The following is a 26,088-nucleotide window of genomic DNA, read 5'->3' on the forward strand; positions in this document are numbered from 1 at the left end:
ATGCAAGGGTGAAAAGGCTAATTTTTATATTAGTGAGTTAAGCTGAGATATGACTTTGAAATCTGCTTGGTTTTTTCACCTCTAATGAATGCCTGGCTCTTTTAGAAGTAGTTAATTTGTACCATATGTATTCCATTACATGGGAAAATATATGTAGGAAACCAAACTAAAATTTAGTTGCCGTAGTCACTGAGGTTTGTTGACCATGATTTATGACTTAGCCTGTTGTAGAAACCAACAATTTCTGGCTTATTAAATCACTGTGGTGTAGCACAAAATGTGAACTTTGTCACTATGTGAAATGACCTGGATTAACAAACATGAGCCAACATATCAGTCAGGGTGTTAGAAGCAAACACCTCTTGAAGTTAATCTTCTGCTTTTGGCAGGTTTCAGAATTTGGGGAATGTGCCTTTTTCTCTTAAAAAGAAATACATTTTCAAATGTTATATGCAAATACTTCTTTGTAAAAGTGTGTCCTTTTTTTTCTCCAGTCTATTGTACAGTCATTCAGAGATTTAGAGAAAAGTTAAGATCAAATAAAATAAAAGCATGGAGTTTAAGTTAGTGCCTCTTCCAGTCTTCCTACAAAATCCAGATCATCTGTTCCCCTAAAAGGAAGGGCAGGTTCAAAGTAAAGAGCTTCAAATTTCTGAAGGTGATTTCAAGATGAATCAACCCATCTATCAGGGAGAAAGGACACAAAACCTAATTGTTACAACTCTAAACCCACTATCCCTTGGAATTGCAAGCTAATCTGGAGGGAATCTGTTTATGAAGATTCTCAGTCATCCAGGTGGAATTGCCTGGAGGTTGAGTCATGGCAACTGGGCTTCTTTTCCTTTTTGGTAGAGATGTTTCACTGCTTGTCCAAGCAGCTTCTTCTTCTGAACAAGTAGCAAAACATCTCTACCAAAAAAGAAAAGAAGTCCAGTTGCCATGACTCAACCTCCAGACAATCTGGAGGGAAATGAATTCCTAATCTTATAATAGGCCAGTTAAGTGCTGGCAAAACTGAGAGGGAATTAACTAGTTGGCAGGGTTTTTTTTTTCAACTCCATTGGCTGTTATGATCTCCTAAGTCTGAACACGGTCAGTCTACTCAAGTATAGCCAACATTGACAGGCAGCTTGAAACTCGGTGTGCAAAGTAGGTCCTCTGCAACTGAGCGGTGGCTCTTTCCCACTTCTCCTTAGCCACTCTAAGGTCATTTTGAGGCCATTTCATTCAAAACAAGGGGAGTTCTGGGGATCAGCTGGGTGCTCTTCTTACAGAGAATTTGCTATTAATCCATGCGCAACTGTTGTGCCCCCAAGTAACTGCTTTCCTGCTTTTTGTCTGAATTGGAAATTTATCATCTTCTATTTCCTTATTGGTTCATTCTCCCTTTAAAGCAAGTTCATGAAAGGAAAGAAAAACAGTCTCGAGTTATTAAAACAGGTAATTTCCTTTTCCATCTTAACATATTGTACAAATTGGATCTTCATCAGAAAGCGCACATTCGATGGATTCATTTCCTTAGGATCGGGTGCTGCCTCAGTTTGCTAATATTGATTATTAAATCATACCTTTTTCAATGCAATGATTGTGTCTTCTGACACTTAACTGGAACACAAATCCCTTGCTTATACATTCATTCTTTTTTCCCCTCAATTACCTTCAACTGAACAAACAGTCTCTGTTCATTTTTTTAGCATTTATTTATTTTAGTAGATACTTTAAAGAACAGAATCAAGCAGAAAAGAAGTCAGAACAGCAAATAGAAAAGAGCATTACAAGCAATATAAGATTAAATAAAGCTTTTGAAAGAACATTAGATTAGGGCTGTGTATTAAGTTATCTTACATTGTTTTAAGGCTTAAGAACATTATTAAAAATCAAGTTGATATTCAACCATTAAAAACAATAGCCAGTACAATATGAATCATAGATCAGAATAAAGGATTAACAAAGGGTTCTGTCTATATCTAAGAATTCTATTGTTATTTAACACATCAGACAAAAAAACAGATTAAAGCCTTATGTTAAGAGAAAGCCAAGCTTTAGACACAGTGCAAATCTATATGTAGAATTGTAATCCATAAATGGTTTCTAAATTGAATTAAATTCTGTATCAGACTTGCTTTTCAAGTACAGGGTTATTTTTGACATTGATGCATACTCCCATAGCTTGATATTCTTCTATACAGGGAATTATACATAATTTCCAAAAAAAAGCATAAAATGTCCTAGCACCTGTTATCATATGGCAGAGTTCAAACTTCCATTAATCCACCATTCAGTTTGGGTAGTTTGGGCTAACTGTACTGTGTGAACCTGGACATTATGGTTTCTAAGCAGTGGTTATGACATAGCACAGTTGTCCTCCATCTGGGCTCTCTCCAGTGTTGTGTGTGGGGAATTACAACATCAATTGCCAGGCTGCTCAAGAAATTCTGGGAAGTGAAGTCTTCGTTCATTCATTCATTTCCTCTGAAGAGCACCCAGCTGATATAGGTGAAGCACCCTGTGGATGTAGGCTGTATTTTATTCAATCAATGATGATGAAACCAATCAAGGCTTCACATGGCTGCGTTGAAGGGTCTACTCTCTCTCTTGGGTTTTTCAAGGGTTGGAAGACCCTCTTTTTAAAATTAGCTCTTGTGGATCTTAAGTATTTATAGTATTTCAGGTCATCAGTTTCATTTGAATTTTTTATGGTAGACTACTGATGGACCCTGGTAGTTGGTGGGATAAGTTTAATAAATGAATGAAACATTTTCAACAAGTTGAAACAGCAATTGGACAGGGGATGCTAGGAGACCTTCTCCGGAAAAACCGTTGGGGATCGATGGGGAAGGACAAGTCAGATAAGATTTCCTGTTGCAACATTGGAATAAGAAAGGATGGTTTGTTTTGCTGCATCCAATTATTATTTATGATGCAATTTGCTCTTGGCATAGCATTCTGTGCAGAGGGGACTCTTATGGCACATTCAGTAAGATGTGGTTACAAAGAATCCTTCCTGAACGTAGCCTACTGCAAAAGTAGCCGATCACAAATGCAGGGTTTCTTTCCTTTCCTCAGGTGGTTGCTAATGCTTTCATTTTCCTTTGTGGCAATTTGCTGGGGGCGTATCACAAGCATCAGATGCAAGATGCCTCGTGGGACCTGTATTGCTATACGTTAAAATGCATCCAAGTGCAAATGAAACTAAAAATTGAAAAGAGACAACAAGTAAGTGGGATATCAAACAATATAATAAAACGTGTTTCCTTATATAGCTAATTATTAAGTTTAGAAAGTGCAGTGCAGAACTCACTCCAGGTTAGGTAAGCCGTATTGCCGCTTTATTGGCAGCCATTAAAATGAAAACCCAGAAATATCCGTGAATATTATTCCAGAATAATTCCAGAGTAACCCAGGAACCTCTCTGAGCAAAAAGACCGTAAGCAGAGCATTTGCAAATGAATGTATTTTTTTTGTACAGATTTACAAAAGTTCAAGTTGAATGAACATTGCATGGCCCAGTTAACGAGCTGCAGTGCCAGTGGAAGAACGATTTCCTCTTATTAGTTCAATCATCTTTTCTTCCTCTTCCCTATGCTGATTTGAATACCTTGGTGATATAACTCTTGCTTTGAACTACAGGTAGTCCCCCATTTAAGAATGCCTGGGATACAGATGACCCATAGTTAAGAATGGAGCCTATTGTAGCAAAATTCGAGTTAAATACAGAGTGATTCAAGTTAAATACACAATGGTTCGAGTTCATTACCCAACACTACTTATACAGTATTATACAATAATACTGTTCCGGCTTACACACAGATTCGACTTAAGGACAGATCTGGGGAATGGAACTCGTTCTTAAACTGGGGACTACCCATATTCAAATCTTCCTCTTTTCTCCAAGGAAAGCTTGCTTCTGTCGATCTTGCCAGCTCATATATCCATGGGAATGAAACTTGCCATCATAGAGCGTCTAAAAGAAACCAATGATATGAAAAAACATGATAATAATTTCCACAGCCTGTATGTGAAACGGCACCAGAATGTCAGGTAAATCTTTGCACTTCCTAGAACCGCTTTCTCTATGGGGTCAGTATCTTAGAGAGGCCATCATGTTCTTGATATTTCTCTTGAGAGATCACAACTTTTTCACGTTGGACTCAAGCTTAGAGCAGCCCCAGGCCATATGATGTTTTGTCCTTTCTTTAGCATCCTGTACGCAGACATCGTAGGATTCACTCGCCTGGCAAGTGACTGTTCTCCCAAGGAGCTGGTGGTGATGCTAAATGAACTCTTTGGAAAATTTGATCAAATTGCAAAAGTGAGTAAACTCCTTCAGGGTTAAAATGTATGCCATTTTGAAGTATGAAGTTGAATACATGTATCTAAATAATGATTGATTCGTCTATCCTTCTCTGAAGTAGTAAGACATAACAAAGATGTTGAGGATTGATATTGTCCCATGATTGGCTTCATAATTTTGGTTTTGTTGTATACACCCAAATCTAAAAGAGAAATCCAAGTATGTGCCAAGAATTGTATAAAAATGAGCCTTGAGACACGTTCTTCAAAAGTTGGAATGTCGTGGGGATTCCTACTATAGCATTTAGGCACTTCTATGAAGTCAAATGCCAAACATGGATCTGGTTTGCTCTAAGCCATGATTTACTGAATACCCCATGTCTGGCTGGTTTTGCAGAGAATACCAAGCCATAAACCATGATTTCCAAAAATAGCTGGGCTCATATGACAAATTAAACGAAAACCAAACCAGCCATATTTTAGAATTTCCATTTCTTAACAGGAGTGTAGTATTCTTAATGTGATTTTTCAGGGTTTCCCACAAGTAAAAATGAAATAGAAACACATTTTGGAAAGGGTACTCAAATCTGCATAAATCACTCTATGTTTTGAAAAGCTATGTTTGGGGTTCCTAAAATCTTGCCATTCTCTAAAATGGGTGCAAAATCCTATTTTGCTGCATTCTACTAAAAATGATTGGTTTAAATTTGTGAAATACGAATACAGAATGTGTTCATTTCCTTTGGGCCTAGCTAATATCTGAAGATCTGTCACCAAATTTAGTTCTGAGTCTTTAGTTGACGAGTAAAATATGAGTCTGAGAACTTGGACCCAAAGTTTGTCAGCAGCTACATTGGCTTAGTATCTTGATTGGTTTAAGTGCTGTAGAACCACAGTTTTATGGCATGAGGTAAAATGGGAAACTGTAATTAAATGAACGGAGCTAGACAGCTGCCAACTTGTTCATATCTTGGGTTAATGAGGTATAATATTCCACACATAGCCATGATTGAACCCCAGATAAATTACAAATGAACCACCCTGCCCCCCAATTTTTTTGGAATACAGAAAATGGCTGCTTCAGATGAAGGGATGACAACTGATCTGTTTTCTCTGTAGAGAAAAGCCGATAATTGCACTGCTTAAGACAGATGCCAGTTAATTTGTATTTACAATGCATGATGACTCACGTGCTATTTTTTTTTGTTTTGCAGGAAAATGAATGTATGAGGATAAAAATTTTGGGAGACTGTTATTACTGTGTCTCAGGCTTACCCGTGTCCTTGCCAGTACATGCCAAAAATTGTGTAAAAATGGGGCTTGACATGTGCGAAGCAATAAAGTATGTACTTTAAAAATTTAGTTTAAAGGTTAGGAGTGGTGGCGCCGGAACGTATAATATAGCAGTACGATAATGTGGCCTCATAATCTTCTGAAAAGTCTTATTCCTGTCACTGTACCACTGCACTTTTATATTTATTGCTATGTTAAATATTTACATATTAAAAATGGGGGCATGCATTTAGTTTATGGTGATTTAAACTTTCATGGATTAAAGCATATGTGTGTCTCATTTTCAATGCCACTAGATCCACTAGATCAGTGTTTCTCAACCTTGGCATCTTTCAGATGTGTGGACTTCAACTTTCAGATGTGTGGACTTCAACTCCCAGAATTCCCCAGCCAGCAAGGCTGGCTGGGGAATTCTGGGGGTTGAAATCCACACATCTGAAAGTTGCCAAGGTTGAGAAACACTGTACTAGATTGTTTTTGCTCCAGCAAGTTGGCATAGCCAACCTCCTGGAATTTGGGCAGTGTTATGCTTGCATTTCCCTGGATGTGTTCAGCTTTATCTGCTAAAATCTTAAGCCATCAGCAGGGTAGGTTAAGAACTTGGTTTAATTGTCCCTAATAGTAATTGACCCAGGCCCCCTCTCTCAGCCCTGGGAAGCAGGCAAGGTCAAATCACTTCTGAAAAACCTTGCCAAGAAAACGGCAGGGACCAATCCAGGCAGTCGCTAGGAGTCAACACTGACTCCAAGGCACCAAAACAAGAACAATAAGATCCAGAGGAGCGTTCAGTTGTGTGAGACTCCATCTACAATCTGAAGTGTTGCAGTCCAGAGTCTGTTTCTTATTTTAGGAAGAATTGACCCTAATAGTTGACCCAGGATGTCCATTGTGCTTAATAACTTAGTGTAGAGAAGTACAGAGATGGCCTTGAAGAAGGAATTCAACCACTGTTAGGTAAACCCCAGCTTAGTCCTGGAAGGGAGGAAGGGGTGAGAAAGAAACTCAAGATTGCCCCACCTTGAATCTCTTTGGCATACAAGGGTGGAGAGAGAAAATTTCTCTCAGGTTTTCAAGATTCTGTTGTTGTACCTTGCAACAATACAGTAGAATTACAGTAGTTCTTGTTGGTTTCCTGAGCTGGCTTACCTTAAAGGGCTGAGAATTAAGAGAGAGGCTATGTGGTGCCTGAAGGTCCAAAGTGCTATGGTCCCTCACTTCTCTGTCCAGTTTTCTGCCTGCATCTGATTCTAGATCAGGACCAGGGATTTTTTTAGAGGGTACGTAAGAGGATTCCTTTAATTAGAAAGAAAAAAATGGCCAATGATATGCTTGTATAATGAAACATTTAACACAATCTTTCTTTCCAAAAAGGCCTCTTAGCTCCCATAATCATTCTTAAGAAATAAAAATGGTGGATAGTTGCAACTCAGTGCTTTATTCAGAAGTGAGAAAAATAGTCAAGGGGAAATGTGGCGGTGGGGAACAATGTCTTCCAGGAGGCCTTCCAGAAATGGCACCTGTTTTGTGCAAGTGCTTATAATGTGCTCTCGTAATCCCATTCCTGAAAGCTCGCCTCTCTGGCTTCATGGGTGATCCTGAACCCACATTTTCCCAACCCAACCACATCATTCTTTCACAGTGAGAAAAAAAAATTGAAATATCAGTATGACCATTAAACATAGAGATGGAGAAATCAAGCGTCTTTCCATTTTGTCTTCCAAATTGGAGACCTTATAAAAATATATATTTTGCAGACAAGTTAGGGAAGCCACAGGAGTGGACATCAACATGAGAGTCGGCATTCATTCTGGAAACGTTCTTTGTGGTGTGATTGGACTTCGGAAATGGCAATACGATGTCTGGTCTCACGATGTCTCCTTGGCCAACCGAATGGAATCTGCAGGCATTCCTGGGTAAGTTCTTAAGGGTCACGTGAAATAATTCCAAGCAGTGTTGTTGTGATGGCAGAGAGTAGAAATGTAGACTTGTTTCACAGCCGAGGTTTATTTAGTTGGATTTAGTCCAAGGATACAGAATGTTTGAGGGGTAATCTGACCTTTCAGTTGGCCACAAGAATCTGCAGTGACATTAGAGCAAGAGTCACGATTGGACATTTGTGGTTCTTTTTTCACGTTTGGGAATCAAAGCACCCTTAACTCTTTCCCCTAGTGCAAAAATAGCTCAAAATTTGCCATCAATCTTCAGGCCCAAATTCCAGCATTAGATGTTTGGCCATTTTTCCTGGTTTCTGTGTGTGAGAATGGAGTCAGGAGGCTTCTAGCAGGTAAACTGCTTTTATTTCAGTCCTTAATTCTATCTATCTATCTATCTATCTATCTATCTATCTATCTATCTATCTATCTATCTATCTATCTATCTATCTATTATCAGTCGCATTTATACAGCTGCCCATCTCACATAAAGCGATAATTTTGTGTGAAAACTAGGGAGAAAGAGCCAAACTGCCATTTTGAGCAGTGCAATCTTGAAGTGTTGGAGGCCCTTAGCAGGCTGTAGACCCTCCACCCTGGGTGAGTCTGTTGGGTGAACCCCCACTCCTGGATGTGATTTCTAAACCAGGTTTTTATGCCCTAGTGCAGTGTTGTCCAAACTTGGCCACTTTAAGATGAGTGGACTTCAACTCCCAGAATTCCCCAGCCAGCATGGCTGGCTGGGGAATTCTGGGAGTTGAAGTCCACTCATCTTAAAGTGGCCAAGTTTGGACAACACTACCCTAGTGTATTGTGGAGTTTGCAAAACATGGTAAGCAATTTATAAGGCACCTGACTGCATTCAAATTCCTTCCCTTCCCTTCCCTTCCCTTCCCTTCCCTTCCCTTCCCTTCCCTTCCCTTCCCTTCCCTTCCCTTCCCTTCCCTTCCCTTCCCCTTCCCCTTCCCCTTCCCCTTCCCTTCCCCTTCCCCTTCCCCTTCCCCTCCCTCTTCTGTCTTAGTGAATTCTCAGCTTAGGTTTCCAGATGTGCTGCTGCCATTCATCACCTGATAAAAAACACAATCCTCTCCAAAATGTACTCAAAATTGCTAATCTTGGTTCTGGATAATAAGATGAGTGTGTTTACTATGCGGGGTGTGGAAAGCTGCAAGAAGAGACCTCGCTAGCTCTGTAACTGCTGGAGCTGCTTTTTAAAAAAATTTCCTGGATCTGCAGAACCATTTCCATCCTTGTTGACAGGATTTTAGCCTCTCAAAGAGGCAGCGAGGGAGTTTATTTTTAGTCACTTTTATAGCACCAGATGGGTTGATTGTTCTTTCCAGTTCGTGAGCTTACCTGTTTGCTTGATAGTCCTGGGAGTGCAACATCATCCTTTTTGTGTACCTGGACACTTGCTTTATAGTTGCCGTGGCTCAGTGTGTGGGCTATCCGAAAGAAATGCACTTTAGCTTCAGAACATAAATGCAGAATAAAGTGTTTCACTCCAAGGCTTTCCCTGGAGTTATAATTCCACATGTGCCAACATCTTGCTTGATCAGGATGAAACCAGAGAACGGTGAAGTCAAAACATGGCCCTTTAAGTGAGCAAACTCTTCTCTTTAAAAACACTTCCCTGCTTACAAAAGACAGAGAATATTTTGAAAACAGAAATGTTTGCCCACAAAAGAGAAAAAACAAAATCCTACCTCTGAGGCTTTATATACAGTATCATAACCGTAGGAGCAATTCAAAGCTCTTTGTATCACCCTTCATACCTTCTGTACTTGGGGGTTAGTCTTAGCAGTGAGAGACCGCCAAGCAGTGTTCCCCATTGCTCTGTGTGCTGTTTCAGGGAATGGATGAATGAATGAAGTGAATGAACTTGACGGAAGCTTTTGAAGACCAGAAGTCCTATTGATTCAGCTAGCTAGCTGATAAAAACTTAAACCAAATAAATGACTGCATGAAACGTTTGATCCCAGTGTGATCAAACAGTATTGGCACCCTGCTTCCCCCATTCCCTCAGTTGAGGTTGAGATCTATTTTTATTCACCATTGGTTCCTCTGAGGTCAACAGTATACTGGGAATCCCTCATTTTACAGAGAGGTAGAAGTAATCCCATAGTGGTGTTTGCTTTTTCTTTTCGCAACTTTGGAAAGTGCTTTGGGGTGGGTGTGTATTGCCAAGTAAGTTGTGCTGCTCAGTGCACGGCTGTTGTGAGGCTTCCTGTGAAACCCCCTGATGCAAGCCAGCTGAATAAACTCTTAGAGAACTGTGTAGAGGGTGATACGTACCGAAGTTATATAAGTGGGAAAGAGATGAGAGAAAAGTGTTTTCAGTCTAACATTAAATTAATGTTGACAGCCTCCTTGCAGGATGCTGTTGAAAACACATTGGACTATTGCTACCCCATCTTGAGAATACAGGTAGCCCCCGGGTAAAGAATGCCCAGTTTAAGGTCGACCCATAGATAAGAACGGAGGCTATTGGAGCAAAATTCAAGTTAAATACACAATGATTCGAGTTAAATACACAATGGTTCAAGTTAATTACACAATACTATTTACATACAAATTCGAATTAAGACAGACTTTGGGAATGGAACTCGTTTTTAAACTGGGGACTACGTGTACCTCTGTGATAAGTTATGGTGTTAAAAAAAGGAAAGGAATAAAAATTCGGTTCCTTTGATTAAGATTAAAATATATATGATATTTCTGGTAACTCTTCATGGATCTTTGCTGATTAGGACTGAATGATGAGACTAAGAATTTGTTTAAGAGATGAGATATGGGAAGAAGAGATCTTTTGTTGTAAAATCAGAAGAGGTGATAAGCTACTGAAATAGTTTGTACTTGTGTTGATGAAGGGGGAAGTTATTTCTTTATATATCTCTTTTCTTTTTTCTTTACTATCTTTTTGTCTTCTTTTTTCTTTTTAAATTTTTTTTTGCACCTTTTATTTTGTTGCTCCAGGAACTTCCTAGCAATATAGTACTCTTCCAAATTGGTGTGGTCTGTTCTTCAGACAAAAGACTTATATGACAAGGAGTTTTCTAGCTGCTGTATTTTACCAAATCCTTGTTGCTGATAATTGTGGCTTCCTTTATGTGTGTTCTCTTCTCTCTTGAAGGAACTCAAATCATTTTTATGGTCTGTTCTTCCCTGCTTCTAATTTCACTTTCCCAAGAAGATTACATTGAGAGATGGTGACTGTCTCAAGGTCCCCTAGGGAGGGCCAGGATTATGACACATTCCCCAGACCTTGTTCCCAGTGTTATTCCTTGCACCTCATTTGCTCATTTTCCCCCTCTCCTCTCTTTTTTGGGTTTGCGTGATATGCTGAAGTGTGGCTTATGAAATAAACCATAATCATGTAAGCTTATAGAACAAGGTGAATCCAAATTAATAAAACACATTATGGTTTGGGATGTATGAACCAAGCTACACTGACATTTCATTTATAAGAAGAATATCTTTGGGGTCTCTCTCTCTCTTTAGAAAAGGAAAACAAGAGTAAACACTGCACAACATTGTGAGAATGACCGAATGCTCTATCATGTTATACAGATAAGCTGTTTAAGAGCAATTCTGCCAGGAATCTTGATTTTGGCTTCCAAATGTGAAGCTGTTGAGCAGCAGAGTTATCAGCAGCAAGCATTGTAATGGAAATGAATTCCTTTAAGTGCCCTTTCTGCAAATGGCTCAGCCTTTTGTGCACTTCTTCCTCCTCTTTGCAGCCGAGTACACATCACAGAAGCAACACTAAATCATCTTGGGAAAGCTTATGAGGTAGAAGAAGGAAATGGGCACCTCAGGGATCCATACCTGGAAGCCATGAATATCAAGACTTATTTGGTGATTGACCCGAGGGTAGGTATCCTTTGATGTAAAAAAAAAAAATGTGCGCACATTTCTGGCTTCCTTGTTTAGCACGTGTCATGCTGAGTCATGGTTTCACATGATTTATTGGGTAGACCAATTGGTTGAGTTTGAACACATGGGAAACTAAAAGTACGATGGTGTAGAGCAGCAATGGTGAACCTTTTGGGCTTGGCGTGTCAAAAATTCGGAAAATGCCTAACTTGACTGCTGGAGTGTCACCCCCTCCCTGAACAAAGGAGAAACAATTCATTATATATATTCATTTATTTTTAAAAAATACAGTCCAATCATGTGTGGTGCTAGTTGTTGTCAGGTATTGGTGAACACTGGTATGTCACCCAAAATGTCATCGTGTGTCACGTGTCATAGGTCCGCCATCACTGGTGTTGAGTGTTGTGTGAACTAGGCCAGCTACAAATTGCTCAGGAAAAAAGTTGCTAGCAAGGACAGTTCTGTAACCTGAGCTATGTGGAGAAGGGCCCAGATTAATTAAGCACGTCACACAGGAGCTGTGAAAGCAAGGTATGAAGATGTTGGGCAGACAGTGAAGATAATCGCTGGGAAATGGAAGGGAAAGGACTCGAGGCCTGAAATCTGGGCTGGTCAAAGGAATGATGGTTGGTATCTAGAGAAACCCCCATGGAAAGCTGAGAGAGAAAAGGATCTGGAATCTTTAGAGAGGAAAGGAGAAGACCATCTAAATGTCACATTGGTCAGTGACTATAATAAAGAACTGAATTGACCAGCCGGAGTTGAAATCGATGGTTGCAGACCAGGGATGAAAAAGGCAAGGCTGCATTTCCCTTTACTTAGCCACCTCTCAGTCTCTGTAGGGTATCCATGCAAAATATAAAGCTGAAAAAAAAACCCAAACCCTAAGAAACTGAAATATCCAGGGACAAGTTAAATAATCCTAATCTAAAAACACCGTTGTGTTCTGTTGTCTAAAATAAATACATTCTTTAGCGGACACCAAGCTTGGCTTTGATCCTGTGGCCTATGACTTTATTGTGCAAAGCTTTTTGCTGGCTTCCTCCTTTGTGTTTGAGATCTTGGTTATGTTTGGATTGTTCCAGGTTTGAGGAGCAGGTACGGCATCAAAGGCAATAAACTGAATTAAATTAGGGACTGCAACTTGGGAGGTTTTATTTCAGTGTGTGCCCTTGGAAAAGGAGGTTAGAAAGGATGAAACGTTCAGTTGCCATGTACGGCAGAACCCATGAAACAATGGCTTTTAAATGTTGGTCTCCAAGGAGCTCTTCAGGAATCCAGAAAAGGCTGTTCTTTAAATGTGTGTAATTAAACAGAGTAGGCTCTCTGACGCCCACGCTTGTTTTAAGTGCAGTTCTACCAAGCATTCTGAAAGCCCTTCCACAGTGAATACTCCTGATTTGCTTTGCTCAGCTTATAAAAGAAGCTGGGGTTTTTTTCCTCGGTTTTCCAGCAACTTCTAGGGCTCTGACAGAAACCCAAGGGCAGTGGCAACCTTACTTTCTTGCCTTAGATATTCTCATTCATAAAGGATATTAATGCCAGCTTACAGAATAGAGCCAACAACGGACAGTCAATGATCACAGTTCCAGATTAATAACCCTACGAAGGCTGCATTCTTGTAGAGGACCCTGGAAGACTGTGGTCTCCAATCTTTGCCCTCTAGAAAATTTGGATTACTGCTCCCATATCCCCAGCTATGATGGCTAATCATCAGGGAGATAGGAATTGTAGTGCAAAATATCGGGAAGACGTCAAGAAGCCAATTTTTGATTTAGTGTGATGAATTAACCTTTGAGGGAGATGAATTGAAAGGGATTCCTCCCATGTCAGGCTATAAGACTGCATGAGTTTTTAGGGTTCTTTAGCATAGGAACATTTTGCTATTATTGTATTCAGTTCGTGAATACAATATGTTTGCTATTAATTGTTTTCTGTTTTTTTTTAGTTGTTTTAATCCTGTTTACCCATAGTAGGATTGTAAAGTACTGCAAGTCAGCCAACAACTGGAGGAGTAGGAAAGACTGTAGAATGTAAAATAAATAATGTGGCCAGTTTAGTGCATTAGCTTATATTCTGTCTCTCTCTCTCTCTCTCTCTCTCTTATTAGTCAAAACAGCGTGCCACCAACAATCATCTTCCTCAAACCAGAGTGCAGGATGGCTTGAAGATGAGGGCCTCTGTCCGGATGTCGCGATTCTTGGAATCTTGGGGGGCAGCACGGCCCTTTTCTCACCTCAACCACCGAGAGAGTGTGAGCAGCGAGACTTCTGCACCCAACCGCAGACGTAGGAAGGTGAATCTTTGCTGTACTTTTTCCAAATTATCATCCAAAGGCAATTCTGAGGCCCTTAGATGAGCTACGGAAGCAAGCATGAGGTTTCTCGTGAATAGGAAGGCAAGGAGTTGAAAAATGTCTGTACAGAAACACAATCTTTTTTATGTCTGTTATTGCATTTCCCATTTGCGATAAATACATAATTTCAAAGCAAAGGAGGAAATGCTCCAAAGGCTGAGGATAGAGAACATCTATTTGGCAGTTTTGTAGATGTCACAAGGCTTTTGTTGTTGATCTCCTCCTCCTATTTCTGAAGAGGACATTGTAGCAACTCCCAACCGTTGATGAAGCTTTTTATCTTGTGGGGGATTGGGTCCAGTTCACCTGTATTTATATGTATCTATGTTATTTATCGTATAAAATCGATATGCATTATTCACTTCTTTAAAAAATAAAACATTCCTCTCCGCGCTTTTCCCTTGCTTAGGAGATAGCACTGCAACTAGCGAGTCGTCAGAGAACTTCAGAGAGGCAAGTTGCATATCCTTCTTATTACAGGGTTCCGATCATGTTTCAGTATATTTTCTTAATCCTCCAGTCTGCAAAGTGGTTTACAAGAAATGGCTATAAACATCAAAGACCAGCATGCCCAACAGAATTAGAAGAGAGGCTAAATAAATTCCAAAAACTCCTTGGACGAGAACTTTAGCAGGCACCTGAAAGATCAGGAAGAGCAAAGCTACAGACATCTTCCCAGGGAAAGATGTTCTACATCTCTGGTGCCCCTCTCAGGCATAGCACGGATACTCAACAAACAGTTCCTCCAAGGCAGTGTTGTCCAAACCTGGCCACTTTAAGATGAATGGACTTCAACTCCCAGAATTCCCCAGCCAGCATGGTCCAGCATTGCTGGCTGGGGAATTCTGGGAGTTGAAGTCCACTCATCTTAAAGTGGCCAAGTTTGGACAACACTGCTCTAAGGACTTAATGAATAGAATGGGGTACCTAAGAGGTGATAATCAATTTTGCTACTGCCTTGCACGGGCAATCAAATCATGAAAGCCAAAGGCATGGAAACCCACAGTGGAGAGCAAGTGGAGGCAGTCACTGCTTCATGGCGTCATAATGCAAATAATGCAAATCATATTTGTGCCACGATGTTGGTACAGGCATGCAGTTTCCATCATGATGCAAAGATATATTTTGTGTCATGTTGCACGCAATGCCATTTTGATGGACTCTTGGCTTTCTATGCCTAAAAGTCTGTTTATAGGATTTTAGGAACATTTCCAGGCAAATCATACGTGGAAAAAAACTCAGTTATTTTAATTACAAAGAGAAGAAACAAATTCATCTATGCATTTTAAAAACTTTTTCTTAATAATTAGATGTAATATAAATAGCAATGAGCCAGAACATGTATATCATGTAAAAGTAATAAAATTATGAATACTGTAAATATGTAGGCAAATATACATAATACACCATAGTAAGCTCACATACAAAGAAACCCTACCACTATTTTTCACTTTTTCTGTATATGGGTTTTATAAAGAAACTGAAGCTCATTGTTACAGAAACACTTTGTTTACCATTTTCCATATCACAGACAGACATTTGAGTGCTACTTTTCAATCATTCATTATGTGGGATCAAAACGCAGGACACAAATGCAGAATAATCGAGGCTTCACTGCAGTGTTTATTGAGCTGGAGGGGGACCCCACCAGAAGTTAGTGGGAGGCTCTCCCCTACAGGCAAAACGGATGTTCTGGTATTTATACAGTTCTACAAGAAGGGGAAGGGAAAAAGAACGTATACGCATACATATTCATAGGATGATGCAGGCATACCTAAATAGGCAATAGTTCTCAAGTTACTCTCTGCCCCTCTGTTATCTGCTAGTAAAACAATAGTGTCACAGAGAAGAAGAAACAAATTAGTTCAAGGTGCCAAATGCCAGGAAGAAGGCATCCTCCCTCAGGGCAGATGCCCAGGTTGCTATTGGGATGTTTGTGATAAGGAGTTTACAACCGGCCTGGTTCACATCAGCTTCAAGGATGCTTCCGCATCCCTTTATGTTTCAGTCTTATTAAGGCGATCCCATTCATCTGAGGCCTCTAAAAACTTGTCTTTTTCACCCAAAGATTCATTTTTCTCACAATTAGACCATCTTTCTCCAATCTGGTGTTTTTCAGAGATGTTGGGACTATGACTCCTTAAATTCCTGGGCCACGTGGTTTTTAACTGTAGTAAACAGAATCAGCTAATTGCTGGAAAGGAAATTCTTGACTTGATGAAAACAGAGCCTTAATTTGCAGTTATGGCTTGGGAATTTTGTGTTTGGATGTGTGCCCCCCAGCACTTAAGCTGATTTCTCATCCCCACCCCTCCTCTCGCCTCCATCCACAAACAAGCATAATGTCATGATTGCAGAGAGGAAGTTGAATAATAAGGAAACACAGCATTACACATTTTCTCCCTGAAATTTCCCTCTACCTTCTGCCCTTTCTTTCAGAATTAGACAAAACATGGATTATTGAATGTGACTAACCCAGTATTTCTCATACAGTCCTTTTAAAAAAAAAAAAAAAAACCATAAGTGTATAAAAATAAATCTATGGAGAGAATACAAACAAATAATAAAAACCTAATCAATAATTGTAACATACCAAAAATGTACGGCTGTATTCTATCTTGCCATTTTTGTTCCAAAAGTCCATAATCAATGAAAAACAAAACAAAACCAGAACTTCTTGTTAATGGAGTACCAATGGTCCCAAATAAGGTAATTTTGCAAGCAAAGCTCATCTTTGTTTTTCTTACAAATTGTATTTCTGTCAGTTATCATGATTCAGGGCTCTGCTTCCACCCAACATTGCTACCATTTTGTAAACTCCAGTGACTTTTAGCCCTGTTCATGGGGCCCCAAAGGTAGGAAGTGTTGAATTTCTTTTTTGCTGTGCCTAGAAATTGCACTTCTGCTGATACCAAATGTAGAGTTTTATCTACTGGGTGTTGTCAGACTGAAACATGGACAGGTAATGTTACCCTTTGCGGGCTCATGGTTATTGCTTCTGAACAGCCCAAGCTAGTTATATTTGAATTGGTTCTTACACTTTCAAATTGGCTCCCTCAGACTTTTTTTAAAGAAGTGACACAAAACTTATTTTTCAAAACAGTTTCAGGCTCTCTTGGGAGGGTGCAACGATCCGAGGGGGATTGCTGTGGCTATAATTTTGGGGGGGCTGTGTTTTACTTGATTTGTTAATTATTGGCCTGGACCTACTGTGTTCCATCAAAATTTTCTTTCTCTTTCTCTTTCTCTTTCTCTGTGTATGTGTTAGTTTGGATGGATCTAGACAAGACCAGTTATATCCTCCTTCTGTTCTAAACTATAAGTGAGTTCTTCTTCCCCTTGTTCTTTCAGTGATTTTTTTTTTCCTGTGGACCCTAGCACCACTGATAATTTTCCTGAATTTCTCATGAATTTCTCATTTCATCTCCCTCTAAAGCCAACTGATATCCCTCTGGCAGCTAAAAAAGATAACAGTGGCTGGATTTACATGCAGCAAGCTAAGCCATACACCATGGTTTATGAACTACTGTAACTGACCTCACATGTCCTGCTTAACCATCACCAAACCAGCTGCATTATGAATTAGGATATGTGTAAATCCAGCCAGAGAAATTTCCTGCTCTAGTTCAAAGCCCCCAGAAATGCATGTTATGATAAATCTGTTCAGTAATATTTCCAGCCGTGCATAATATTTGGAACATGAACGAGCATCTTCCATTCAATTCAGGCTAAATCTCCGTCTCTTCACAATTCTGTCTAATTTCTCATTCTGATTATTCTTGTGGCCAATCCCACAAGGGTTTACATTTCCATTCTCCAGTGTGGGAGGTGGGCCTCCAGTTATGTTGGATGTTCACCTCCCATCCTAGTCCTTTCTCTGCATGTTTGGAAGGGATCCTTTTTAATGGTGACCTTTTTCTTTTTTCTCTTAGAAATACCTCTCAGAAAGGAAGAATGGAAGAAGATATCAATGATAAAATGATGTCCACCATTGAGGGCTTGAGTTCAGCCAAGTAAGAAAGCAGAACCAGTCTTCTTACAGAAAGGAGCAGGAGACGAGATTTCTTTTCTGTTTCTTTTCTATAATAAGAGGGTGTGATCTTGCACCGAAATTTCATCTCTTCATGTCCTGTGCTTGTGTGGGCTGTCTGTGGCTGGTTTTTCTGCTACATCTTCAGTTTCTGCAAAAGGAAACATCTCAAAGAACTTCTTGATTCTGGATTCTTGGACGCCCTGTAGCTTAGCATAGTTTTTATTCTTTTAGATTCTAGATTTTAGATTTAGATTTTAGATGGCTGCGAAACAACAGAGATGTGAACCACCCCTGTTTAAAGGACAGCCTGTTGCTCTTAATATTGCAGTTCATTTCTGGAATTCTAAATTGCTTTCAACTTTTCATCAAAGATTCTCTCTGCACTAGACGTTAATTAGAAGGTTTAGTGTTACAGGCTTTTAAGAGCACTTAACAGCAAAATAAAGTCTCATCTTCAGAAATAATGCAGCAAACAGAGAGAAGCCATAGAGACGAAATAATTCTAAGAAATACATCTCATGTCTGTAATGAGCCACCACTGAAATCTTCATTCAGAACTAACTTAATCATTTAGGACACTTATATTCTACCTTTTATCCAGTTTTGATTGACGGTAGTAAAACACAAAGTATAGTTTTATATCTTTCCTGCATTTTGATTGCTCTACATTTTGTTTTCCTTTGTTTTATTTGAATTTCAATACTTCTGTCTTGTTTTAATAGTCTGATCTTCTGACAAACGAATCCTTTACTTAGAATAACTAGAATTTCATACTTTGTGCTTTTTACAGAATTGTATATCCCTTTCCTGGGCATGATTTCAACAGTTTTTTTTCCCCCTTCTTTTTCTTCATGCAGACCATGGTGTGGTCAAAAAGATGATTTCCGTGGACTGTGTGGGTTTCTGCTCTGTTTTGTAGAAACAGGACTTGAAAAAGAGGTTAGTAAGACATTGGAGGAATGTTTAAGAGAGTATAATCTTTCAGAGCTCAAAAACCATTATTTTCTGGGTTTACTGTTTGAAAAGGAAGCTAACCTTAACAAATCAGAATTCAAAACGTACTCTTGTGGTTTCCTGTTTACAGAATTTTAAGGTCGAGACAAAATCTTCCATTCATTTAGCTTCAGTCAGTTCCCCTGGAAAAGGGTATTTTCAGTATTCCTCTGAATATTAGTTATTTATCTTTTTTGAAGGAATCTGCTGCCTCTTTAGTTGATAGGATTGTGTGTATATGGCAAAGAACCTATAGGCTAGGGCTCATTCTGTTTATAATTTTTCTCCTCCACGACAAAGTCACTCCAAAAGCTTGTCTTTTATGAATCTATCAAAATCTTTTCTCCTCTGTTTCTCTTTTCTCCAGTATCGCACGATCCCTATTCCCAAACTCAGAGGCTATTTTGTCTGTGCTAGCATTGTTTTGCTATGCATGTTTTTAGTACAGATATGCATTACACGAGGGTAAGTGTGTGTCTTTATTTTTATTATGCAATCATCCCATTGTATCAATTAAACTGGTAATAACTTTCTTTCTTGCAGTGAACTGTACTATTTTTGCATGTACAAATGCTTCTTTGCAAAGTGGTAGATTTCTTTTTACAGAGCAGCGTAGTAAGGAATAGAGTAACAAGAAAATAAAACAGCAAGCCAGGCTAAACCTTTCTTAATGTGCTGGTTTTCCATGTACCTTTACAGGTAGTCCTCGACTTATGACCACAATAGAGATCAGAAAATTCATCTTTAAGTGATGCGGTCATTAAGTGAGGCATCACATGATCGCACCTGATTTTATGACTTTTTGTGGTGGTTAAGTAAATCACATAGTCATTAAGCGAATCACATAGTCATTAAGTGAATCACAAAGTTTCCCATTGATTTTACTTGTTGGAAGCCGGCTGGCAAGGTTGCAAATGGCAATCATGTGATCTGGGACTTTGCAACCATCATAAATACATGCTAGTTGCCAAGCGCCCGAATTTTGATCACATGACTGGGGATGCTGTGATGTTCGTAAGTGTGAGGACCAGTCATAAGTAACTTTTTTCAGCACCATTGTAACTTTGAACAGTCACTAAAGGAATGGTCATAAGTCAAGGACCACCTGTATTGTCTCTCTAAGTACCAAGAGATGCCATTTCTCTGACGTTATACCACCTGGAAAAAGCTTTAGTACTTGATTGCTTAAATTAGCCCACAGAGCAAGAACACAGAAGTGTGTCTTCTTGCTTTCCTGAGAAAATTTTGACAAAGGTTTTATTTGACCTTGATCACAGAATTTTTTGGCTGGAAAGGACCTTTGAGCATTAAAGCATCCATGAGAGATGACAGCCAAGCTTTTGCTTGAACACACCCAGTGAAGAAAAACACCCCACCAAACTGGCTTCTCTGTTGAAGTCCTCTTACCCTGGGGAAGTTTTTGCTAATGCTCCATTAAAAAAACAGTTTCCTGTAACCTGAAACAATTGTTTTTGTACTGCACTTTGGGATAATACAATTTGTTAGAGATCATACATCACTGCTTTGCAATATTAACAACCGTAGTTGTTCGCTGTTTGGTTCTTCCTTTACTGCTATGCTATGTTTTTAACTTGTCCTGAATGCTGCCTTGAGTCATTTGATGATTAGGCAGCCTTACAAGTTCAGTAAAATAAAATGATCCAATTCAATTTTTTGCTCCCTGCTTCTCAGTCCAGACTGGTTTCCAAAAACAACTGGAATCAAAATCCATACCCAAATTCAACAGAATTAGGGGAGAGTGGAGGGAGTTGTTGGGTCACCTACTTTGCCTCAGGGGTAATGTCCCAAGCCCTGTGCCAGGTGCTTCCTTTTGTAGCAAAGCCAGAGTTGCTGCAGATTAGGGCCGTCTAGATTCCAAGGGCAAAAGGTGCTTTGGAGCCCAGGTGGCATCCGATGGCAACTCATCAGTCCAAGCTCAGTCATCTTTGGCAGTCACATAATCCCAAGAAAGGAAGGAAGGAAGCAAGGAAGCAAGGAAGGAAGGGTGAAAGACGTGAGGGAGGGAGGGAGGGAGGAAGCAAGGAAGCAAGGAAGCAAGGAAGCAAGGAAGGAAGGGTGAAAGACGTGAGGGAGGGAGGGAGGGAGGGAGGGAGGAAGGCAGGAAGGCAGGAAGGCAGAAAGGCAGGAAGGCAGGAAGGAAGGCGGGCGGTACTAGCTGACAGGAGTGCCTAAAGATGCTCCAAATCACCTTTGGCCCTTGGAGTCCAAGTCTCTGCATGGCTGTACCACGGATGGACCCATGAGGTGGCTCATGGTGAGAAGGGAAAAGCTATCTTTGCAACCAGATTAATAGTCATTGTAGTGTCCTCTCCTCTGGAGTTACAAGCAGAGGTCTTTTTTGCATGCAAGTCATATGCCAAGCTGCTCTCTCTTGGGATCTTGGTCAGGGATCTTCTTGAGACCTTTGACATAAAAGCATATCTTCTTTTCCATGGAGCTCTTTCCCTAAAGATAGAATCCAGGTGAACTGAATTCTGCTTTCAGGCTGGGCACTGGTGAGTTTCAGTTCAAAAAGGAGGATTTATCTGTAAAAAACATATGAAACAAAGGGAATTTCCCACAGATCTGTTTTGCTCCAAGACTGTGATTGCATCTAATATTTCGTGCACAGTTAATAAGCCCTTAAGAGAATAAAAGCACTTGGAATATGTGATCCTAAATTAACTTTGAAAATCAAATTCCACATCTACTGTACAGGTAGCCTTGCAGTAGAAGAGATTCAGACCTTTCTGGAGAATTTACAACTCCTGAATTCTTTATCTGCTTTTGCCTGCTCCTTCCCGCCCCTTTCTCTCTTTCAGGTCACAAACATTAGGAATCTCATTTGGGGTTGTAGCTATCATCATGGGACTGATTTTGGGTGTGTGTTTCGCAGATGATTGTTGGGTAAGTAACAAAGGAAAAAAAGAAGGGAAACCAACATTCAAGACCACAAAATGTCTTTAAAAAGATGTGTATCATTGAAAGGTGAACTTTCAGCTGAGATTTTCAGATGTGCAGATGGAACCGTGTATGGCTCCCGTTTGTGCAAACCCAAAGTGCTTCGTCGTCTCGTTCTGGGGCTAGAATTCTTGTCATCTTTTATATGTAAAGTAATGGCTATAAGGGGGTGGGTTCTTTATTGTTAGGTTTAAACTGGTCTTGATCCCAGACAGGCTTCATAAAACAAGAGAGTCTCTCTGGCTTGGAATCTAAAAGGTCCTCCCAAAAGGAAGAAAGAAGGGGAGGGAGAAGGGAGAAAAAGTAAGCCAGTGGTCCTGGATTGTAGGAATTGGAATAGAAGCACAAAGCTCATTAGGTGACAGAGGAGGGATAAGAGGCGTCCAAACAAAGCTGTGGGAATATTCCTGGTCCCTTCTGCAGTCTGAGGGAATTGCTGTTTCCTAGGTGACCATTGATGTGTTGGGTGCCTTTTGCATTTCTCGCTTGCCTTCAGATTAGATGACAATGCATCTATTATTCCAACCCACCCTATGTGGTTACTGCTACAACCTTCTTTTCCCGTAAACAAAGTATGGAAGTATGTAGCTTGCAAGTTAGATCCTGGATCTTTTTAGCCTACCGTTGCCTACAGGAATAGCAGCAGCTGTCTGCATGGCTGGGAACAGAAAGATTCCTCCTCAGTTGTGGGAGATAAGATGCTCTTAACTGGAGATGCCAAGGACCAACGTGGAATTTCCTTCACGTGGTCTGTGGGTTCTGCCCTGGACTTCTCGCTTGTCTTCAGAATAGGTAGCAGTGCATAGCCCATTTCATTATTCAAACCCACCCTGTGTGGTTACTGCTACAATCTCTTTTTCGAATAAGCAAAGCATGAAAGTAGCCGGTTTGCTGCCCTGTTGGGCCACTGCCTTCAATGATAGGAGAAAAGATTTGTGCAAGTCCCTTCATTTCAACCGTGCGGTGCCAATGGTTCTAATTATCTAAAGAACTGCAAATATGTATGATGCCGTGATGTCATTGCACGAGCGACTCTATTACAGGTGGTGGATTTTCCATCTTGAAACATTTGTTCTTTGTTGGCAGAGATGCTGCGCGAAGCGGTGGCCACTAACACGCTACCTCTGCACGCTTTCTGAGAAAGTGGAGACGATGCCATCCGTCAGGCTCCCTCTGGCCATCCTTGGCCTTGGCTCTCTGCTGATCCTAGCTGTTTTCAACTTGGTAATTCCTTCTGCTGAATCTTAGTGGGGGAGCAGGCAGTTGTGTCTGTGATCATGGCCAATGGGAAGGCCTTATACAATCAAGCAGGAAGCATGTGCCTAACTTGGGGAATCCGTTGCTGCAATATGGAAAGTACTTAGAGGTCTTTGGGAAAAGAAAAGTTTCAGTGAAGGCGGACAGGCTTGGGGACCAGGAAAGCACTTTTTCCTTTTGAAGAGATAAGGTGGATCTGACAGTGAATGAGGTTATTATTATTATGTGTTTTTTCTATTTTAAACGTGTCGTCAATTTTTGAAGATTTCATTCATTGCACCCCCAAAAGTTGCAACATTTATGCAACCCCAGATTGTCCATCTCTGGGATAGATGTCGGAATAGCCTCTGGATTTTTTGTTTAGTGTATTAACTTATCAAATGTATTTTCTACTTTTTAATTAGCTTAACTGCCCCAAACCAGGGATATAGTTCAATTAAGGTTAAAAAGCACATCCTTAAAAATAGCAAATTTAAAAATAGTTTCAATTTTAAAAAGAAACAGTGCAATGGGACCTTTAAAAGCATTATTAAAGCTATAGACCTGGGAAGGCAGGACAGAACATTGAGAACCTTGGAGCAGCATCAGTAGCTCCCAAACCTGGATGAACGATACATCTTGAGATTATAAGACTCAGCACCAACTGTACCTGATCCGAGAGCGCAATGCCCAATAGATAACAGATATATAGATCCCAGGTATTTGGAAAAAGTATTTATCTGAGGCCCAGATTCTTGAGTGCTGAAAGAAGAGAGCCCTTGCTCCCACATCCTGATGGCTTCTCAAAAGCATCAAGTTGGCTGCTGTTTTACAGCAGGAGATTTGATTTCAAGAAATGGTTGGAGTGACCTAAATATTGCTTTCCTTCTGTAGGATGACTAACACCTTTGCTCTCATAGTCACTCTTTGCCAAAACCTTTCCCTGAGCACATCTTGTCAGCCCCATCAGGTAGACCACACCAGGAAATCAACTTCACAGGAAGGCTAAAACTACTTTTATGGGGATTGGCTCTAATAACAGAATCTTGCAAGTTTGATTCTGCTGTGCCGCCTCCTTCTCCGTATAGTTCACTGAATTAGGGAGGTGTCTGTCTGAGCTGCTTCTGAACGTTATCCGGATGTTCTGCACTTAAAAAATGCTTCAGCCCCTTTTGCCTAGGCAACAGAGCCTGCATCTCTCCATCAAGGTCATCTTTTTTACCCTCTACACATATTCAGCACTGCTCACCAAAGCGCAGTGACTGATGTGATGCTGTAGTGAGTAAAGAGAATGGCCTTGAAGGAGAGAAGGAAAATCTGCTACCAAGTCAACAATCTGACAAATGCAACCTGAGCCCAGGCCAGGAAAGTGATTCACAAAAAAGCTTCAGACAGGTTCCCCTCTTCATTCTCCTGAAGTTAAAAGAGGGAAGAAGGGAAGCACATTCAGACCTGCAAGATTGTATAACTATTCTAATAAAAGTTGTTTTTGGTCTGCATGGTGTCTGTTTCTTAGCCTTAGTCTTAGTCTTCTACCTTATATGGCTGACAGGTGCATGGTAATTTGGGCACAGATAAGCTGGGACTTCAGTCTGAAACAACAGTTTTTAAATCTTGCTTAATCAAGGAGTCTTTTTTCCCATTTCATTGAATTTCTCTGTCACTTCAGTCCCCCTCTCTTCTTTTTGAAAACTTGCACATTGCTCTTTTGGTAATAAATGAATGTGTTTTGAATCTCCACCAGCACATTCCCTAACCAGCTTTTAATGTCTTAATTAGCCAGTGAGCCCGCCAGGTGGACCACATGACAACCCAGTGAGTAAAATGCTGATCTTATTGGCTAGATTAATTGCTTGGGCTTAATAGCAGAAGGGACTTGGCTGTCAATAGCTTCTTATCGCAGGGTGAAAATATTCTATAATGTTTTGATTCTAGGCTGCATTGACTTTACCCTGCTATCTAGCTTTTCCATCTCCTTTCTTTAGAATAGATTTGTGGCTGTTGCTCACAAATGGCCTTTTTTAAACAGAAGCTTATCACAGGATGGAGATTTCCAAATGAACCTTGTTCTATTTGGATGTGACATTTGTTTTGTTGCATTTATATTCTGTGAAAGCTCTTGGCTAAAAGGTGGGTTAAAAATTAGAACACAAATGACTAAAGTGACTTTGAACACTTTTGAAATGCTTATTTTGAAAACTTAGTCACATATGCATTGCTTTTAGTTAAATCAGTTTTTCTCAAGCTTGGCAACTTGAAGATGGGTGGACTTCAAGCATGGCTGACTGGGGAATTCTGGGAGTCAAAGTCCACCCATCTTCAGGTTGCCAAGCTTGAGAAACACTGGGTTAGGTGGTCATCTTTAGTTCTTTTTGTCAGCCCCACTGGGTAGTTCAGACCAGAAAATCAACTACACAGGAAGACTAGAACTATACTTTATTGAAATAGGGTATAATAATAGAATCTTGAAAGCCTGATTGGGCTCCCTCCTTCTTATACCCCAGAACATCAGGGAGGAGTCTGCTTGAGTCACTCCCAAATACTATTTTGTTTCCCAGGACTAAAGAATGTTTCAGCCCTCTTGCATATTTCTGTTAATGTTTATCCCTACGGTTTTGCTCGTGTGAAGCCCAATTTATCACCTAAATAATTGTTTATGTCCTCCCTCCACCCCCCAAAAAACAGCTGGCAGGAAACAGTTCAGGAGTTGAAGATGGATCACTTAGTATGACTATGATGTACCCGGTGAGTGAAGTTGGATATAATATTTTAAAAATAAAGATTTGGTCCAACCCTGTATACATGGGCAAAAGTCAGTTGGGAATGTATAAAGTCTATACAAGTAGAACTCGTAAGACTGCCTCATGGAGCGATTGTTCGAAGTTACGACGGTGCTGAAAAAATAATTTTGCAACCAAGGGGCATGTTTATGATCTTCACAGCATCCCTCAGTCACGTGATCGCCATTAGTCAGTACACATTGTCCTGTGCCTGACCCGTTTTATCTTCCCCACCTCGCAAAGTAGAGAGATTGGAGAGGAAGGGATTATAAGAGAGTAAGCAGGCACCCCAAGGGGAATACACATTGAAAAGAATGCGCTGACGCCAGCAGCCAT

At 40.2% G+C, this 26,088-nt stretch overlaps 1 protein-coding gene across 3 annotated transcripts in view; it reads left to right on the top strand.

Moving 5' to 3' along the window:
- The window catches only part of ADCY7 (adenylate cyclase 7), a 64,728-nt gene that overhangs the window by 28,271 nt on the left and 10,369 nt on the right, over positions 1 to 26,088 (top strand). The window contains exons 5-20 of one of the 3 annotated variants that reach the window (XM_088136119.1): positions 3,067 to 3,216; positions 3,896 to 4,041; positions 4,201 to 4,312; positions 5,508 to 5,635; positions 7,341 to 7,499; positions 11,258 to 11,390; positions 13,504 to 13,689; positions 14,159 to 14,202; positions 17,018 to 17,071; positions 17,682 to 17,762; positions 18,640 to 18,721; positions 19,143 to 19,240; positions 21,598 to 21,682; positions 22,823 to 22,960; positions 24,752 to 24,787; positions 25,658 to 25,717. In XM_088136119.1, coding sequence (XP_087992245.1) covers positions 3,067 to 3,216; positions 3,896 to 4,041; positions 4,201 to 4,312; positions 5,508 to 5,635; positions 7,341 to 7,499; positions 11,258 to 11,390; positions 13,504 to 13,689; positions 14,159 to 14,202; positions 17,018 to 17,071; positions 17,682 to 17,762; positions 18,640 to 18,721; positions 19,143 to 19,240; positions 21,598 to 21,682; positions 22,823 to 22,960; positions 24,752 to 24,787; positions 25,658 to 25,717 — 1,692 coding nt within the window. The remainder of the gene's footprint in view (positions 1 to 3,066; positions 3,217 to 3,895; positions 4,042 to 4,200; positions 4,313 to 5,507; positions 5,636 to 7,340; positions 7,500 to 11,257; positions 11,391 to 13,503; positions 13,690 to 14,158; positions 14,203 to 17,017; positions 17,072 to 17,681; positions 17,763 to 18,639; positions 18,722 to 19,142; positions 19,241 to 21,597; positions 21,683 to 22,822; positions 22,961 to 24,751; positions 24,788 to 25,657; positions 25,718 to 26,088) is intronic. The other 2 variants (XM_088136120.1, XM_088136121.1) reach the window with 2 other exon arrangements.

The sequence above is a fragment of the Python bivittatus genome, unplaced genomic scaffold (genome assembly GCF_059951505.1).
Source record: "Python bivittatus isolate LINGU-HERP-01145 unplaced genomic scaffold, Pbiv_v1 ctg000190_np1212, whole genome shotgun sequence".
NCBI classification, from domain to species: Eukaryota; Metazoa; Chordata; class Lepidosauria; order Squamata; family Pythonidae; genus Python; species Python bivittatus.